The sequence below is a fragment of the Phascolarctos cinereus genome, unplaced genomic scaffold (genome assembly GCF_003287225.1).
Source record: "Phascolarctos cinereus isolate Bilbo 61053 unplaced genomic scaffold, phaCin_HiC Scaffold_726;HRSCAF=1367, whole genome shotgun sequence".
Lineage (NCBI taxonomy): Eukaryota > Metazoa > Chordata > Mammalia > Diprotodontia > Phascolarctidae > Phascolarctos > Phascolarctos cinereus.
In genome coordinates, this window is record NW_027556098.1 from 40047433 (window position 1) to 40068419 (window position 20987).

General features: G+C 34.7%; 1 protein-coding gene across 3 annotated transcripts in view; it reads left to right on the top strand.

Annotated features, from left to right (window-relative positions):
* Window positions 1-20987, top strand: part of PRDM15 (PR/SET domain 15) — a 178280-nt gene that overhangs the window by 134429 nt on the left and 22864 nt on the right. For all 3 annotated transcript variants that reach the window (XR_013482842.1, XM_078146478.1, XM_020976245.2), the window contains 4 exons: window positions 8634-8797; window positions 9252-9331; window positions 12217-12336; window positions 13882-14013. Coding sequence is in view for 2 of the 3 variants with exons in the window: in XM_078146478.1 (XP_078002604.1) it covers window positions 8634-8797; window positions 9252-9331; window positions 12217-12336; window positions 13882-14013 (496 nt within the window). In the remaining variant the exon portion in view is untranslated. The remainder of the gene's footprint in view (window positions 1-8633; window positions 8798-9251; window positions 9332-12216; window positions 12337-13881; window positions 14014-20987) is intronic.

Here is a 20987-nt window from a genome sequence, read left to right on the forward strand (position 1 = left end):
GCTCCTAGGATGTCTTTCCTTAGATCTCTTGCCAAATTTTCTTTAAACTGACTTTTATCCTGCATTATTTCTCTCTGTTTTATGAGATGATATTGCTCCATCCATCATCTTTTCCATAATTTTTTTAACCTAGCTCTGGGTGTTTTTAAGAGAAAAAGATGAAAGAGGTGGAGAATTAAAAAACAATAATTTTCCTAACTTCTTTCCCATCCATTCTCTAAAAAAGCTCCTTCTGTTCATATCTTTTGAAATACCAGACCCATTACTTCCTGTTCCCAGCTGCTCCTAAGATACAGAGAGAGCTGAATCCACCTATCCCAAAATTCCTGAAACAATTGTTGGGGTCCTCATTTCCCAACTCCCTCATCTCCTCAAGTAGGGGAACAGAAGTCAGTTGCAGCAAACATAGAACACTGGTGATGAAAACACTCCTTCTTTCTTACTATCCTTCTTTTCTTTGTAAAGAGAGAGCAAGGAACAATGACAGAGAAAAGTTTTTTTTTTAAATAGGATAGACAGAAACACACAGTTAATGAATTGTGAATGGGATGAATCCACCTATAAAATAGGATAGCAGAATAGATTAGAAAAAGGAATCCAACAAAATATGTTTGTTACAGGAAACACATTTAAAATATAAAGATATATTCAGTATAACTATGTGTTTAGAATTAAAATAATAGGCTGGAGCAAAATATTCTTCAGCTGAACTCAAGAGGCACAGTAGCAACTGAATGGGAATAGAAAAGAGTATACATATTTTTCAGTTGCAAGTGAATTTATATATAAACCATTTTACAGTTTTTATAATTATTATTTATAAAAACTGACCATGCATTATGACAAGGCAATAAAAATTATATTCAATAAAGATAAGGAGCCACTGAAGAAAGGATTAAAAATCATTGATATCTAACTCAATCTTAAATATTAAGAATAAAGAACAAAAATCAAGGGGAAAAAAAACTAAAAGAACAAAAGCAGAAAAAATAAATAATTTCACTAAACATAATGGCAACAATGAGACAACATATCGAATTTTCCTAAATGATGACAAAACAGCACTAAAGGAATTTTTAAAAAATTTAAAACACTATAATCAACTAAAGAGAAAAAGAGAATGGATTAATGAATTGAGCATGTTACTGAAAAATGTATAGCACTAACACCTTGAAAAAAGCAAGATTAAACACCAAAATTCAGAAAACCAGAGATTAACAAAATTGAAAGCTAAAAAACTGCATAAAACATTGAATTGTTAAAAGCATAAAAAGGAAAATATGGAAGCAAGCAATGCTTAAAACTTGCTCTTATCAGAATTGGTTCAAAGATGAAAGAATATACACACACACACTCACACTCACTCAGTTTGGTATTGAAATATATCTTACCCAACAAGGAAGTAGGAGGAGAAAGGGATAAAAGAAAGGGTAGGGGAGGGTGATTATAGAAAAGGTGGATTAAGGGAAGCAGTGGTCAGAAGCAAAACAGACTTTTGAGGACAGGACAAAACAAAAAGAGGGAAGAATAAACAGAAGAAAATAGGCTAGAGGGAAATACAGTTAGTCATCACAACTGTGAATGAGATGATCTCATTCATAAAACATAAGCAGGTAGCAGAAAAGAAACCAAAATCCAGCAATATGTTATTTACCAGAAACAAACTTGAAACAGAAAGACACATAGCAAATAAAAATAAGGGGCTGAAGCAAAATCTGTTATGCTTCAGTTGAAGAAAAAAAAAAGGCAGAAATAGGCAATCATGATCTCAGACAAAGAAAAACCAAAAATAAACCCAATTAAAAGAGTTAATCGGGGAAACTACATTTTGCTAGAAGGTACCATAGACAATGAAACAATATCAATACTAGGCATATATACACCAAATTGCAGAGCATCTGTATTCATCAAGGACAAGTTAAATGATTTACAGGAGGAAAACAGACAGTAAAACTATACTAGTAGGAGAACTCAACTTTCTCCTCTCGGAGCTAGATAAGTCTAACAATAAAATAAGAAAAAGCTAAGGAGGTGAATAAAATTTTAGAAATGTGAGATATGATAGATCTCTTGAAAAAAACTGAATGAGAATAGAAAGGAGTATACCTTTTTCTCAGCTGTACATAGCACCTTCACAAAAACTGACCATGTATTAGGACATAAAAACCTCACAACCAAATGCCCCAAAGCGCAAAAACATTAAATGAATCCTTTTCAGACCCTAATGTAATAAAAATTGCATTCAATAGAAGACCATAGAACTACAAATTAAAAATTAATTGGAAACTAAATAATCTAATCCTTAAGAATGAGAAGGTCATAAACAAATCATAGAAACAATCAATAATTTAATTAAAGAGAATGACAACAATGAGACAGTATACCAAAATTTATGAGATGCAACCAAAGCATTATCTGTAATGGGGATAAATTAGATGCCCTCCCAATAAGACTCAATTACTCTGATCAAGATAATGATCCAAGACAATTCCGAAGGATCATGATGAAAAATACTGTCTTCTTCTAGAGAGAGAACTGATGAACTCCAAGTGCAAATTGAAGCATAATTTTTTTCACTTTTTTTTTTCTCCCACAATATGGCTAATATGGAAATATGTTTTGCATTCTTTCATAGGTACAATTGATGTCATTGCTTGCCCTCTCAAAAGTTTAAAATGAGCTGAAAAAGTGATTTTAAAACCAAATAGACAAAAGGTAGGCAAAGAGACAAGAGGTAGGCAAGAAAAATATGAAAAGAGAATTAACAGCCTTGAAAAAGAGATACAAAACTTTATACCAAAAAAACCCCCAAAAAACAAAAAATCCTCTGAAAGTTAGAATTGGCCAAAGCTAATGACTCCATGAGACATCAAAACTAATTTCTTTTTAAAAATAAAAAGTCAAAAGACTATAAATAATAGAAGAAAATGTAAAATATTTCAAGGGATAAACAACTATCTAAACAACAGAGTAAGGATAATTTTGAAATCTTTAGATTAATTGAAAAGCATGAACATGAAAGCCTAAGCATCATATTTCTTTTTTTTAAATTTGATTTATTACTTCCATAAGATTTTGAGTTCCAATTTTTCTCCCCATCATTCCCCTCTCCTCTACCCCAAGATGGTATGTACTTTGATGTAGGCTCTATATATACATTCATATTAAACCTATTTTCACATTAGTCACATTGTAAAAAGGATTAGAACCAATGGGAGAAACCATAAGAAAGTAGAAACAAAACAAAACAAAAAAAGAAAGCAAATAATATGCTTTGATCTGCATTCAGACTCCATAGTTCTTTTTCTGAATATGGACATAATTTTCTATCATAAGTCTTTTGGAGTTGTCTAAGCATCATATTTCAAGAAATGGTAACAGAAAGTTGCTTAGATACCTTAGAACTAGAGAGCAAAGTAGAAATTGAAAGACTCTACAGTCACTTCATGAGTAGAAGCACAAAATGAGAACTCCCAGAGACAGCTGGATGGTACAGTGGATAAAGCACAGGCTGTGGAGTCAGGAGGACTTCAGTTCAGATCCAACCTCAGACACATAACACTCACCAGCTGTGTGACTCTAAGCAAGTCACTTAACCCCAATTGCCTCACCAAAAAAAAAAAAAAGAGAGAGAACTCCCAGGAACATTACAGCCAAAGTTGAAAGTCCCAAGGCAAACAAAAAAATACCGCAAGCAGGCAGAAAGAATTCAAGTGCTGAGGAGTGATCACCCAAGATGTAGCAGACACCACTTCTTAAGCAGCAGAGATATATTTGAGAAGGGTAAAAGATCTAGGCTAACAATAATAAATAACTTACCTTGCCACGTTGAGTATAATCGTGCTGGGGAGAAAATGAATCTTTAATGAAATTTAGAACTACAGGCACCTCTGATGAGAAAACCAGAGCTAAAGAGAAGCTTTGACGTACAAACATAGGAGTCAAGAGAAGCATAAAAAGGTAAATATGAGGAATCAATTATGAGGAATTAAACAAAGTTTAACTGTTTACATTCTCATATGGGGTGATAGCACGTGTAGTCATTGAGAACTCTGTTTTCATCAGAGGAGCATAAAGGTAGTCTAATTAGATAGAAGGCCTGGGAGTGATTCTGCTCTGTTTTAGTGATTTCAAAAGAAGGATGGAAAGAGTGGAGAACGGGGGGCAGCTAGGTGGCGTGGTGGATAGAGCACCAATCCTGAAGTCAGGAGGACCTGAGTTCAAATTTGGCCTCAAACCAAACACTTGACATTTACTAGCTGTATGACCCTGGGCAAGTCACTTAACCCCAATTGCCTAAAAATTAAAAAAAAAAGAGTAGAGAACAGGAACACAGTGGAAGAGGGAAGAAGGGATAAGAAAACTAGAGGAAATTATCCCACTTAAAGGGAGTACACAAGTAGAAGTCTATACAATAAAATAGGGGAATGGGGGGAAAGGGGAGCACTTGAACCTCACTTTCATCTGTTCAAAGAAGGAGAGAATACACACACACACACACACACACACACACAGAGATTTGGGTAGGAAAATACATCTTATGCAATAGAGAAATAGGAGGGAGAGGAGTTCGTGGAAAAGGCAGGGGGAGGAGCATTCAGAAGAAGTCTAGATTAGGGGAAGGATTAGTCAGAAGCAATACAAACTCTTAAAGAGGGAGGAAAGAGAAGGAGAAGTATAATAGAGTAGGATTAAGTGAAAAATAGTTAACACTAGGATGTGAATAGGATGAACTCACCCATAAAACCAGAAGGGATAGCAAAATGGATTTGAAACCAGAATCAATATGTGTTTTTGATAAACATACTTTAAACAGAAAGATACAGACAAATTTATCATAAGGGGCTGGAGCAGAATCTATTATGCTTCAGCTAAAATAAAAAAATGCAGGGGTAACTTAAGCAAAGTAAGTCTAATTAAAAGAAATAAATAGAGAAACAACATTCTGCCAAAAGGTATGACAATGAGTCAATATCAATACTAAACATATATGGAATAGTATCTAAATTCTTAAATGAAAAATGAGTTATAGAAACAGATTGTGAAATATAATAGTCAGGATCTCAATCTACATCTCTCAGACGTAAACAAATCTTTTGGGGGAAGCAGTTAAGGATCTGAATAGAATTTTAGGAAGATTAGTTGTTGTAGACCTATGGAGAATATTGAATGGGAATAGAGCTGTTTCTAAGCTGTGCTTGTCACCTTCACAAAAACTGACCATGTATTAGTGTATAACAACCTCATAAACAGATGTAGAAAAGTAGAATATTAAATGCATCTTTTATTGGCCATAATGCAATAAAAATTACGTTCAATAAAGAGTTTTTGAAGAAAAGATCAAAAATTAATTAGAAACTAAATACCAGTACTGGAGAATAGATTGTCCAAAGAACAAATCATTAATGATTTCATCAAATCAATCAATCATCAATCAATAATTTCATCAAAGATTTGGTATGCAACCAAATCAGTTCTTAAGGGAAAATTTATATCTATAGACACTTTGATTAATGAAAGAGGGGGAAAAAAAGCAGATAATGAATTTATATCTGGAAATACTTTCTTGGAAAAAAAAAAGGTGGGGAACAAACAGAAGAAGGAATTGGACACTCAACTAAAAAAAAAACTAGAAAACCACCCAATTAAAAAACTCAATTGCACACCAAAATAGAAATCTTAAAATCAAAGGAGAGATTAAGAAAACTGAAAGCAAAAGGCCTGATGAATAAATAAAACTAGGGGCTGTTTAAGAAAAATTCATATTTAAAGAGAAAGAAGAAAATTCAATGACCAGTATCAAAAATTGAAAACGTCTTTTACAAGCAATGAAAAAAAAAATAAAAGCAATTATTAGGAGATATAAGTAAAGAAAGGGTCCTACCAAATTCTGTCTAATAAGTTTTTGATACTTAAACCAGGGAGAGTCAAAATGGAAAAAGAAAACTATAGACCAATATCCCTTATGAATATTGATGTAAAAATTATAAATAAAATACTAGCAAGGAGACCACAATTGTATATCACAAAGATCACTATGCCTAGGTTGGATTTATATCAGGAAGAAATGGCTGGTTTAATATTAGAAAAACTATAAATATAACTGACCATATTTTTATCAAAAAGAACCAAAATTGATTATTTCAATAAATAAAAGCTATTTTTTTCTTTTCTTTTTTTGTTTTTTGATGAGGCAATGGGGTTAAGTGACTTTCCCAGGGTCTCACAGTTATTAAGAGTTATTCTGTGTTTGAGGCCAGATTTGAACTCAGGTCCTCCTGAATTCAGGGCTGGTGCTCTATCCACTGCGCCACTTAGCTGCCCCAAGAGCTATTTTTCAATAGATAAATGGTCAAAGGATATGAATAGTTTTCAAGGAAAGAAATCTGATTATCATTACATATGAAAAAAATTCCCTAAACTAACGAAGTTCTGATGTTTCACCTCACTCCAATATGACTGGCAACACTCTTTACAGGCTATAACAACCATTCTTGTAAAAACCAAGATCAAGATATGTAGTGAGGATAAACTACAGACCATTTCAGTAAGATTTAGGGATAAAGCAAGAATGTTCATTACTACCACTATTATTCAATACATACAATGTGGAAATGTAAATCAGCATAAAGACAAGAAAAGGAAATTGAGGAAATATGATTAGGCAAAGGAGAAACAAAATTAACACTTTTGATGGGTGATAAAGATTATATCCCCATTTCCCACAAACTACACTGCTTTTAGACTTCTTTGAATCTCCTTTTCAATTGTTAGCAAATTTCATTGTCCTGCAAGACTGAATCTACCTAGTATTCACATCTCAGCAGTACCCTCTGCCCCTCTGATTAGATCCTCTAAGAAAAGGGCAAGGACCATGGAATCTAGCGTCTCTGTTTAATAAAGAGACTCAGCAGTCTTCTCCCTATTTCCTACAAATTACACTGCTTTTGGACATCTTTGGACTTCTCCATCATGCCCCCTTACTGATTCCACTCCTCTACCCACTTTTCAGCTTCCTTCAATTGTTCTTTTCCCCCATTAGACTATAATCTCTTCAAGAGCAGGAGCTATCTTTTTTTTTTAAACTTGTATTTATATCTCCAGTGCTTAGCATAGTGCCTGGCACTTAGTAGGCACTTAATAAATATTTGTTGACTGACTGAAAATATAGGGATGGTTTACTTAGAGCAGGGCTTCTTAAACTTTTTCCACTTGTGGCCCCTTCAGTGCTTCTTAAACTGGGTCACGACCCACAGTTTAAGAAGTGCTGACTTAGAGCACTTATACAGTCAAATGAAAAATTATCCAGAGCAAATAGTAATTTCAGCAAAGTTGTAGGACTCAAATTAAATCCATACAAATAATCAGCATTTCTATCTATTAGCAGCAAAATTCAACAGAAAGAAAAAGGGAAATTCTATTTAAAATAACTATAAAATATTTAAAATACTTAGGAGTCTCCTTACCAAGAGAGACACAGAAACTATTTGAATACAACTCTAAAACAGTGTTTATGAAAATAAAACAAACCTCAATAACTGGAGATATATGACACTGAGATGATATAATAAAAATGACAATTTTATCTAAATTAACATACTAAATTAGTGTTGTATCTAGTAGTCAACAAGCATTTATCCAGTACCCAAGGATTCCCTTAAAGGGCTAGAAAAAATAAAAACAAAATTCAGTTGGAAAAACAAAGATAAAAATTCTCAATAGTTAAAAAAAAAAGTAGTAAGAGGGCCTCAAACTATTCCACAAAGCAGTGATCATCAAAACAATTTGATATTGGTTAAGAAATAGAGAGCTTGCTCAGTGGGCTAGATTAGGTATGTATTTTTCGTGAGTCTTGAAATTTGTAGCATAAGAGGTTAATCCTTCCTTTATATGTTTTTAATGTAGCCTGTATTGCATAAAGATGGAGTAGGTATCCTAGAAAACTACATTACTCTAAAATCTTCTTAGGTTGCGTATAATGATGCCAGAAATGTTACCACTACTAATTCACTCATTTAGGTTAAATTGGAAATTCATTATTAAAATACAGGTGACCCCCAGTATTTTTATAATGATATAAACATATTAAACTTCAGTTAGTTACGTTTAGAGTGGATTTATCAGATTTATTAGCAAATCTATGACATGAGACATGACAGGTATTTTTTTTCTATGCAATGATTGGGGAGAAAGGGATATAACGTGGGGTAACTTAGGAAGAATAGATATAAATCAGATCTACATTGATAGATCCTAAGCACCAAGGGGCATTGATGATGACATTGTGAGGTAAGAAGGTACCAAAAGAATGTAAAAAGGGGAAATGGAAGGGTACAGAAGATAAACTTACAAACCATGTCCTTTTGTGTCCTAGTTATCTCTTAAGTTGGAGTTAAAGAGAACAAGACTTAGTCTCAAAGATGCAGTTATGTCTTGGAAGTCACCTTGCAGGCTGAAGCCATTTCACCTATATAAGAGAATCTGTATTTTCAACTTGGCTGCCTGGGTCTGCAATTTAACATTTCTTTAATAAAAAAGGGTAGATTTTTCTGTACCTTAGGGTGTAGGACATCAAAATTTTTCCTACCTTTTCTATTCTTTGCCTCTTCATTTATTATTGCTACATTCCACAGCTAACATTTGGCAGAGGGAAAGAGTACCTCAAGCACATCATGGAGGTCCACAAGGAGAAAGGTTATGGCTGTAGTATCTGCAACAGACGATTTGCCCTTAAAGCGACCTATCACGCACATATGGTTATTCACCGGGAAAACCTGCCTGACCCCAACGTACAGAAGTAAGGACTTTTGTGACAAAACGTTGCCTCCTGATGCTTGTTCTGTAGTCCCTGCTGGAATTGTGGTTGAGAGGAATGGCTATACTTGTATATTAATAAATATTTTATTGAGTAATTTGCAGGACCTCAACATTTTTCTCAAAGTTTTGTGGCTAATGCACACATTTATTTGCTGTATAGGGTTGAAAAATATAATAGTATGATATGGTTATTCTCATCTCCATCGTTATACAGATAATTATAATTCTTAAACACTTAAGGAACAGATTAAGTTAGTCATGGACATTCCTGACAGTATAGTATTTATGCTTATTTAGATGAAGTTTGAAAAATCTGTTTAATATCTTGTTTACTTTGTCTTCAGTTAATAAATAAAATTTCTGTTTTATTGCAAATTACTAAAATAATGGCTGTATGTGAGCTCACTGTCCAATAGGTTTTTCTCTTGTTTTAGGTACATTCATCCATGTGAAATTTGTGGAAGGATCTTTAATAGCATAGGAAACTTGGAACGACATAAGCTCATACACACAGGTAGTATATTTATTCCTATTGCTCCAGCCTGCCTATTGCTAATATTAACACGTTCCAATTGTAATCTTATTGGGAAAATTGTTTAGCAACCTACTGCAAGCTATAAGGATAACTAATAATACATTTAAATAGCATTTTAAGGTTTGCAAAATTCCTCAGATCAACTCTTTGATGTAGGCAGTGTAAATATTCTTATTCCCATTTTACAGAAGAAGAAGCTGAGACTCCGGCAGATTAAATGATATGGCTGCCTTCACAAAACTAATAAGTATCAGAGGTGAATCTCTGAAACAACTCTAAAATTCTCTCTGGAGACTGAATCCCTTAGCTTAAAATACTGTGCTGTTTTTTTCTAGATGTTGAAGAATTAACCCAGCATTTGTGGCCAAGACATTACTCTTTATTATAATTGCATTTGCAATGGGAGAGACACTCAAACACAGACACAGCATCTTAGTGTCACCAAGAAGCTCTGCTGTGTGTCTGGGCAAGGCAAATGATTTTTATAATCTTGTGCAAACAAAATCAAATGAGGGAAGTACAAAGTTAGCAGGGTGAGGCGGGGACAACTTTTAGGAAACTGATGAGAGTCAATTAGCTTGGTGACCAAGGAGGTTTTTTGTAATATTCTGAGGAAGGTAAAATATTAATACATAATTGATTACAGCAATCTAAGCAAGTGGTTTTCCATTGTTTTAACAAAGGAGCAAGGTTTTTAATGGGAAAAGTTTCTAATACTGGTAGACTTTTCAAGCCGTGTCAAGCTCCCCAGAAGCACAACAAAATGAAATTCCACATTATCCCTCTTTTTTATGCTTATAGAGTACATATGTCATTACTCTGAAAATCAGGGACAAGTGATTCTATAAAAGTCAAAGACAACAAGGTGCACATAATTTCTTTGGTAGAGATTATTGCTAGTAGTTGCCTGGCAGAAGGAATAAGAAAGGCAGCAACCACTAATCACATCCTCAAAGATTAGGACATTGATGCAGGTAAGGAAAGTGAAGTTGTCTTTCATGACCTACCTCCTGGCTTTCAGAGGCCTGGCTAGTTACCCACCCAGATGAACTGATCTTTTCTTCATGACTATAAGGCTTCAAGGGAGAAAGAGGTATAGATCCAGTATTCTTGTCCTCATAGGGCACAGAACTCGCATTGCTAACCAGGATATAATGACCATGTCCATGTCTGGGAGATAAGGAGTAGAGCAAGATTTCTCTGTTCCTGTTTGGACAGATTTAGATCTTTGGCAGCTTGGTAAATGAAAGTCACAAAGATGTTATCAGTCCAAGGCTTGAAGGTTCGTTTGTGCCATCCCTTCAGATTAATGGTAGATCTGGTGGCTCCTCAAGAACAGGGACATTTTTGCAGTATGTGGTACAAATTCATGTGGAAAGGCCTTCCCATTTTGCCAAGGTGTTCACAGTAATGAAAACTGGGTTATGGGACCTTCGATTAGGATTTCAGGGAATTCTGACACTCATGGATTTTCACATGAACCCCATCAGTAGGTTCATAAGGATAGCAGTGGTCTTCTGGTTCTTTGGCATAGCACATTGTACTTGTATATGGGAGTATCCTATCATTAGAGCATTAACAGTAATTTAAGATGTCACCAACTACTGTAGGTCTGAAAAATAGCTACTCATTAAAAATTTTAATGTGGAACAAATCCAGTTTTCCTAATGGTAAGGTATCTATATGGCTTTTTAAATTTAATTTCAGCAAAATTTCTGCTGTCCCATTTAAATTCCATTTTGTCATTTTCTTGCCCCTGAAGCTTAGTCTCAGGACAGTGGAAATGTTAGGTCAGTAGTACCTTAAAACTGAGTTCCTTTATAATTTGTACTTTAAATTGAATAACTCTGTCATTGCTGATGTGTTTATCTCATGAGGCAAGTTATCAAATCTAGGAATTAATTTTCTCAGAAATGTTTCACTAATTAATTGTTACAGTGATTCTTGGCCAGGATAGACCAAACACATCCTGAACACATGTACAATTGGAAAAATTATCATTAAACATATTCATTCTTATTCAGGGCTCTATCTTTCTAAGGATTAATTAATCATATATATATATACATATATATATATACATATATATATATGTATATATATATGTATGTATATATGTATATATAGAAGAGAAGATGGGAAAAGAAAAACATGTGTTAGTATTCAACCATGAAAAGAGCAGTTAAAACTTTTAACTTTTTCTCGTATTAATTCTAGTTTTTCTGTGGCCATCTCTTTGTATTAACTTAATTGTTTGGGCTTAATTTTTCTCCCTACAGTTTCTCAAGCACATTATTTCTCATTGCTTTTCTCCCTCTTAAAAGATACAATTTTGTTTTGATTTAGAACATTCCTAGAGTTTTCCTAAGTATAAGATTAATACTATTTAAAAATGGACAGATTCAAGTACTATGCAGGATCTACCATCAATAAACCAATAAGCAATAGCCATCCATAGCTGACAAAAATGCTTTAACTAGGTTACTCTGAACAAAATATACATAACACAAATCAGACACTGTTAAGTTTGTGTAGGGTCAGGGCTCACCGTCTTGAATGACAACCATCAAAACCTTCCAACCCATCTCACACATCTACCTTATAATAACCAGAACTAAAACAAGCTAACAGACTAGCCAGCGTCTTCAGGAAACTTGTGTTTTATGAGGCAAGTTGGTTATCAGAAGACTAAAATCATGATTGTAAAGAAGGAAGTGGTGCACTAAACAGATTTGTTACTAATTAATTCAGCTTTCAGACCTGATTACGTATTTTAAACATGTCTATCTCATTACCTAGTTTTGTGGCTTACTCATTAATTTGAATTTTAATGTTTAATTTAGATTTGATTTAATTTTTTAAAGGTGTAAAAAGTCATGCTTGTGAGCAATGTGGTAAATCCTTTGCCAGAAAAGATATGCTTAAAGAACACATGAGAGTACATGATAACATCAGGGAATACTTATGTGCAGAATGTGGAAAAGGTAGGTATGTCATTCTATTTAATGTAATTCACTTACAATGCATGCATTAAGTAAACAATGGAGGGAGTAAACAGTGGTACTAATCTAGTACAGATGTGGCAAAGTACTTTTTTCAATGTCACCCCTCTCTACTTTAGCCTCATTTAACTTTGATCTTGACTTGAAGCAGCTATTAAAATAAGAGTTGCAGAATTTTCCCTTCTCCTTAGCTAGCCAAAATGCCATTTGTGACAGGTATTTGGTCATAGTCCAGGAGGCTGAGAAAAAACAATTTCCTTAGTCAATAGACTTACACGTATCTGACATTCAGCGTCTGCTTATTTTGGGAAACACCTCCTTCAGTTCCACTTGTCGATCTTTTCCTCCTAACAATAGTTAGAAATTGCTTCAAAGACTTTTGTTCCCTTTGCTAGCTAGCTAGTGTCACAAGTCAGCCTAAAAATCACTAAAATGGTCCCTGAAATAGCAGAGTGGCTTGTTTCCCATTCTTAATAAAAAAAATGTATTGAACTCATATTAATTCAAACTCTACTGCTTTAGTTTTATAATTCTTAAAAATGCTAAGCTAAAGTTAACCTTTTCACTATCATTGAGAAAGGCTGATCAAGCAGATAATTGGGGGACTGTGCCATGCAATTACTAGTATGATAAATAGAAGGGAAAATTTATCTACCTGAAAGAAAAAAAAATAAGCCAAATGATTCTTTAAGCCATGTAGGAGTACTCCTTGATAACAATGATGGCCTTTAATATGCCAAGATGATGCTATTGATGCCTGCCTTTGAAAAAAGGAAAGCTAGCCACTGACATACATTTAAAATCAAATGGCATAACTGTAAGCAGAGACTGTTACCCCTCAGGCTAATGTTCTGTGGGTATGTTCTTTTCTATGTAGGCACTGACTTGATTTATCTGCAGCCCATGAATGCCAAAAGTAATGATATGTCATTTCTTTCTTTTAAATTAGTCTATAACTGAGACTTTTAGGAATTCAAATTGTTGAGGTTATAGTTACATATATATATATATATATATATATATATATATATATATATATATATATGTATATATATATATATTTAAAATCTACATGATCATCTCTGAGATTCATTTTAAAAGGTAGGTTTAAAGTTTAATATTAAAATATGCATAATAGAATTTTCTTGAGTTTAACAACCTCATTGCTTTTTAATGCTGTTTCCTTTTTAAATTAATATTGGGTTTTGTTTTCTTGAAAATACAAATAAAATTACTCAAAACTTTCAAAGCTACTTTTATTATTGCTTAACCTAATGTCAGATACTTTAAACATGTAGTCCTAGGGTTAAAATGTAGGTTTTTGATGACACTAACTTAATAACTTTATACCTGCATTGTCAGTTCAAGGTTGGGTAAAAGATTAGATAAATGTGAATTATACCATAGACTAGGTGCCTTTAGAAGTTAGGTGTAAGAATTCATTGTTGTTACCAGTCTATGTACAATCCCAAGGGCATGGCAGGATTGGGACATTATATGCTTCTCTGTTTCTTTTTTTCCTCACAGGCATGAAAACCAAACATGCTCTTCGTCACCATATGAAACTCCATAAAGGTATCAAGGAATATGAATGCAAGGAGTGCCATAGGAAATTTGCTCAAAAGGTCAACATGTTGAAGCACTACAAAAGACATACAGGTCAGTGAGTAGCTAGAAAGAAACAGGCTCATCTTCTGTCTTTTCATCTAGAAAGCTAATTGTTGGTCAGCTAATGGCTAGATGATTGGAGTACATGAACTCTTGAAGTTCCTTCCATCTCAATCTAACATTTATTTAGCATGGCAAGGCATAAATACACAGTGACTGAAAGTTAATGTAAAATTTGTGTCTGTTTTCCTATATTCAAGATTATGAGAAATACATATAACATAACAAGTTCATACTATAGATTTTTTTTAATTGACCAAAATTCTTGACCTAAACTCAATTTTACACTTTTAATTCTATACTCACTGATTTTCAGAATGATTACCTAAAGATACAGATCATGAAAGCAAAATACATTTTATTTATCTTTATTATACTAAACTAAAACCAGTATTTATAGCATTCATTTAGCAGGAATTTATAATAATATACCCTTTTATGGATATTTTGTTTGAACACATCAATCACTTCACCAAAAACAACCCACCTTCCACAGTATCTTTTTATTTAAATAAAAGAAAGTTAAGCAAAATTACCTAATAGAGTGATTACAATCAACCATACATGTAACTTTCCCTCTTTGAAATTATTTTAAAAAGGTGAACAAAAATGGAAAATTTATTAAACTTTATTTAGAACCAGTATTATCCATTGTATTTGACCTGTGGTATTACCTTTTAGTGTTGCCTGCATTTACCTTACCATATATAAAGTGTGGGTTGTTCTTTTGGATTTTCATGCTTTAGTAGTTCATACAAGTCTTTCCATTTTTCCCTGAATTCTTCATATTCATTATTCCTTTATTTTGGAGTGAACCTGTGATTTCATTGGTAAAAACACTTCCACTGAAGAAACTGTATATCAATGCACTTTAGTTCATGCAGCATATATGGTACTTAGAGGCCAAATCACTTCCCCAGGGTTACATAATCATGAAGTGTCAATAAGTCAATAAATATTAAGCACCTACTATGTGTTAGTCACTTGCTAGGGATATGAACAAAAGCAAAAGACAGTACCTGCTCTCTAGTAGCTCACAGGAGACAACATGGAAATGAATGTACATAAACTATATGCAGGATTAATAGAAAATAGTTAAAAGAGAGAAGGCACTAGAATTAAAGGGGATGAGAAAGGCTTCCCATGGAAGATGGGATTTGGCCTGGAACTTTAAGTTAGTCAGGAGGCAGAGATGAGGAGAAAGTGCATTCTAGATACAGGGGACAGCCATACAAAATGGCCAAGACGTGACTGATGGAGTGTCTTGTTGAAGAAACATTAAGCAGACCAATATCACCTGGTCAAAGTGTACATGGCAGGAAGATAATGGTATAATAATAATAATAATTTAACATTTATATAGCATTTACTGTGTACACTTTACAAATATTACCTCATTTGATCCTCACAACAACCCTGGCAGGTAGGTGCTATTATTATCCTCATTTTATAGATGACGACACTGAAGCAAACAAGAGGTTAATCACTTTAACAACTTGGATGGATTGGAGTGTCAAGAGCCTTGCAGCAGGAAGACCAATCAGCAGATTATTGAAATAGCCCAAGCATGAGGAGATGAGGACCTGTCCCAGGATGGTGGCAATATCAAAAGAAAGGGATATATTCTATAATCTAAATATTAGTATCTCTTAGATGTTAGTTACATCTCTTATTGTAATGGTGAAATTGACAGGTCTTAGCAACAGATTAGATGGGGGGAAGAGGGGTGTGTGAGAGACAGAAGTCGAGGATACTGAGATTATGGTGGCACCCTCAACAGTAACAGGAAAGTTAGGAAGGGGAAAAGGTTTAGGGGAACTATGATGAGATCAGCTTTGGACGTGCTGAGTTTAAGATGTCTATTGGACATCTAGTTTGAGATATCCGAAAGGCAGCTGGAAATGCAAGGCTGGACAGAGAGGTTAAGGCTGAATAAGATGAGTATATTTGAGAATCATCAGTATAGAGATGGTAATTAAATCCATGGTGGCTGACAAGATTAGCAAGAGAAGTAGTAAAGAGGGAGAAGAGGACAGAGCCCTGTGGATATCCATGACTAGTGGAAGTAGCCTGTTTGAAAATCCAGTAAAGGAGACTAAGAAGGAATAGTCAGATATGTGGGGAACTTGAACATAGTTTTTACACTCTTAAGACTAGCTCTATCCACTACACCATGCTGCCTCAGCATTCCTTATGATGCAATAATATTTCATTAAATTAATATTCCATAATCTGTTCTATTTCCCTTTCATTGGATTCATAATTTCAAATTTTTTTTCCTGTTATGTACAGTGCTGCTATTTTGGAGCCCTAATACACTTTTAGAAAGATTTCCAACAATAATCAGAAACAAAAACCTCAGGTGAATCAGAGAATTTGATTAATCATTGCATTACTCAGCCATCCTGGCTAATCAATAACAACTTCATTAACCATAGCAGCACTTTATGAGAAAATAACTGCTTATATATTGTTGGCTGTGGTGTTTCCTCCTGTGAGTGTAATTGTCTCATCACAAGGCAATTATTCTTAGTGATCTAGTTGTCGAAATAAAAATACTGGACACTTTAATTGTAACAGTTTTTCTTTGTTTAGAATTTCACTGAGAAGTGTTTTGGCAAACAACAATTTTTAACAAGTTTCAGTGAGTCAAAGAACTAGAAAGGACACCTCAGAGATCATCTAATCCAACTTCTTATTGTACAAATGAGAAAACTGAGGCCTAGAGAAGGCAAGTCACTTCCCCAAGGTCATGCAACTAATTAATAACAGAGTGTGCAACAAGAACTCAAGATGCTTAATTCCCCAGTGAAACACAGCTGTACATTTATGTCCACATCTACACCCATTCTTTAGGTGGACTTTTCAAAATAATATGTCTTATTCATTCCTTTCAAATCTTCAGTCTTGTTTGTTTGGAAAGTAAAATCTGGCCTAGTATGTTTTGCACTTGCTAATAATAATCCAAATTCCAAGACAAACCTTTTACTTTATAGAATTATTATAGCAGTCTAATCAAGTAATTTGAATTACTGAATAGTCAGTAGAAAATTTTCAAATATAAAACTTTTTGAAAGGTATTGTCTTCCCAAGTTATGAAGCCATACCACAAAATTTCACTTCATTAGATTCCTGCCAATTTAAAATTTGTTGTTGATTAATACAAGATAATCTGCATGCCTACAACCTTCCTTGGATGTGATAGCCATTTCTTGGGCTCCTTCTCTGGAAAATAAACCATGTTTTCCCATCACTCATCTTCCTACCATAGCACAATAAATATCATCAAAAGTTGATAAAGCAAATGTTCTACTATGCCATTACTTCCCTAGAGGTCATGTGATTGGCTTGAAGCTATTAGAGTAACCATAGTAGCCAGGGTACCTGGCGTGGGGGCTGGGGAATAGAGAGAAATATCTAGTTTGGTCTTATTCTGATAAATACATATGCCTCTGAGCCCAGTATAGGCTAGTTCACTGTCCATCAGTATGCATTAGTTCTAGAATTACCACATCGAACCAAGTAGGGAGAAACGAGCAACCAAGTAAGTGTGTGAAAAATATAAAAGACATAACTCTTACTAGCTGTGTGACCCTCGGCAAGTCACTTAACCCCCATTGCCCAGCTGAAAAACAAAGAAACAAAAACAAAAAAATACAAATACAAAACAGACCTCGTTTCTTCATAGCCCCCATCCACTTCTGCAATAACAGTGTCAGTATTGAGAAAGGGACCAAAGTATCTTAAGATAATAACCTCATTATATTCTCCCCATCCTAGTAATTTTGAACCCCAGACATCATTGTACCAACTCCATTTCCCAAGACATACTGACTGCTCCCTATTCTCAAACCCTTCAAGATGATTTCTCTCCACACTTTACCACTCCAGATCTCTCTCCCCCTTCCACCATTCTCTCTGGAATGCCTTTTTCCTTACTCATATCCTTCATCTTCTTTTACTATGAGACCTGACTCCCAACTAATGAAATAGTATCCCTGTCCTTTTGTAGCACTGCTTATTCTCTTGACTCACTAGTCATGGTGGAGGAGTTGGGTTTTCTCAATTTGCTCATTTTTTATGACTGAACTCTCCCTCAACTCTACCTCAGCTACGAGATAATCATAACCTTTGATCCTGTTGTCACTCATAAATTTTCCACTATTATGTATGGTAAACTATGAAATAATTTTATCTGATCATAATCTTTAATCATTCCATCTTTCCCTCTGCCCTACAAATCCTAACCCTGTTCATCCCCACTGTGTCTGCCAGTCTTTCCACCTCTCAGTTCATTTTTCCAGGCCATCAGCCACGTACTGGCTACAATCTCCTCCTTTCCCCTATTTTGACTCTCTTATTTGAACCAGTTCAAATCTACACTATCCTCTTCTCAAGTTCCTTTCCTCCTTATCCTGTCATCAAGGTATATGAGTATTCAGGGAGGACTAGCAACTCTGCTATGAGGACTTGCTGAGCCCTTTTCAGGGCTGCTCGTGTACCTTTGGTGTCCACCTTCATCAAACTCTCACCTGTGGCTCTAAGAAACTCTAGCATATGCAGCAGCCACATCCCAGTAAAACCATCTTGGCAGACAGGCTAAACAAGTTGAGGGTAACCAACAGGCCGCAAACTCATCAGCAGGTTAGGGGGATATCTAGCATAAATATGTGGAGACTTCCCCCAACAGAATGGGTCCTCTTCAAAACAAAGGACAAACAATCTTATCACCAATCTTGCCCTGCCAAACCCCCGCCTTGGAGTATTTCTGCTATCTGCTGCCTGTGTCCCTGTTCATGTGCTGCTGAATGAAGCAGGTGAAAAATGATGAAAATGTTTTGGTTAAGTCCACTACAAATTTATACTACATAATCTCAACTGGACCTTCACTGCAGCAAAGCAATCCTTTTAAATCCCCCTAATTGATTCATTATCTCACTTATCACAAGGACATTTCCAAACCTTTTCATTCCTCCTCAAACTCTTATTACCTATCCCTCCCATCCCTTACCCTGTCTCAGCTGAGAACCTTGCCTCATATTTTAGAGAAAAAATGGAGGTCTTTTGCCAATATTTTCCTCTTCTCCACTCCTCATCTCATATCATTCAGATGTGTTTCCTTGCTGTCACCTCTTTCACTTATTTCTCATGAAGAAATGTATATATGTACACGTGATCCTAGTCCATTCCATCTTTAGTCCCCTTCAGATTGCCCCCTCTATCATCCCCACTCTCACTAATCTTCAGTCTCTTCTGGTTTGTTGTCTATTTCCTTGCTGCCAACAAGTATGTATTCCCCAACCTCCACCCCCATTCTTAAAAGCCATCATTTAGATTCAACCATCCTTGTTGTCTACTCTCCTTTTCATGTCTAAACTCCTTGAGATGTGAGCTACAATCAGGGCTTTCACTTCCTTTCGTCTCACTCCATTTAACTCTGTTCAGTATATGGCTTCTACCCTCGACATTCATCTCATGCTGTTCTCTGCAAAGTTACCAGTGATCTCTTAATTGCAAAATTGCCTTTTTTCAGTCTTCATACTTCTTGATCTGTTTGCATTCTTTTTTAAAAATATGTTATTTATTTTAAATTAAAATATTAAATATTTTAAATATTAACTCCTCAAGAACCTAAGAGTCATGCAGGATTCTATATTTTTGGGGGGGAGAGGGGCATGGAGGGCAGTTGGGGTTAGGTGACTTGCCCAGGGTCATATAGCTACTGTCAAATGTCTGATGCTGGATTTGAAGTCAGGTCCTCCTGACTCCAGGGTCAGTGCTCTATCTGCTGTGCCACCTAGCTGCCCTCCTCACTATCTTTTAACTTCATATGCAATCTGTTGCCAAGGTCAGCCCATTTCGCTTTTACATCATCTCTCCTATATATCCCCCTATCTCTCCTGACAGTGCCACTACTCTAGTTCAGGTCGTCATAGCACATTTGGATTATTTCAATAGTTGCCGGATCTGTCGGCCTTATGTCTGTACCCACTGCAGTTCATCTTCCATTGAGACACTAATGTGATTTTCCCAAAGTCCACGTTTGATTCTGTTACCCTCTACTCAATAAACTTCAGCGGCTTTCTAATGCCTCCTGAAACAAATACAAAAATGCCCTTCTTGGCATTTAAAGCTCTGGTAGCTTACAGAATTTGTAGTTTGTCAGTGGAATTATTAAAATTAACCACTCTGGGTACTGGGAGTTTGCAGCATAAGGTTTTCCCCCCTGGAGGCAAGAGGTGAATTCTTTCAAATGACACTTTGTTTTCTGTGTTTAGAAATTCGGGAATGTTCAATGTGGTGATCATGAACTCAGACAAGATGACAGAAATAAACGGCATCGTTAAAAGACATAAAAGTACATTATTCTTTGATAATGCAGCAATACAATAACTAATATATTCATCAAAGGAGCATTTAAAAATAATAGTATAGATAATGCAATAATATAATACCAAATATATTCACCAAAGTCATATAATATCTACACAATTAAAGGAAAAGTCATTTGAATTACAAGAAAAAATAGACAATAAAACTGTAACAGTTGGGGACCTCAGTGTGCTCCTTTCAACATCTTGACAAATCTAAGAAAAAAGATAAACAATAAAGAAGTTAAGATCTGAATAGAATTTTAGAAATGTTAGAAATAATATATCTTTGAAAGTTACTAGATAGGAATCAATATAATTATAAATTTTTTTACATGTACATGGCATCTTTACAAAAACAGACCATAGAGAGCATAAAAACTCATAAATATAGAAAAGCAGAAACATTCATCATGTTCATTATTAATCCAATGCAATTTAAAAAATATAATCAGTAACGGGAATTTGTAGAATGAAATTCAGACTTAAATAGAAAATAAGTCTTTTAATTCTAACAAATTGTTGGATCAAGAAACAAATCATAGGAATAATAAATAATAAAACAGTGAAATGCCATGCTGAAACTTTGGAGTT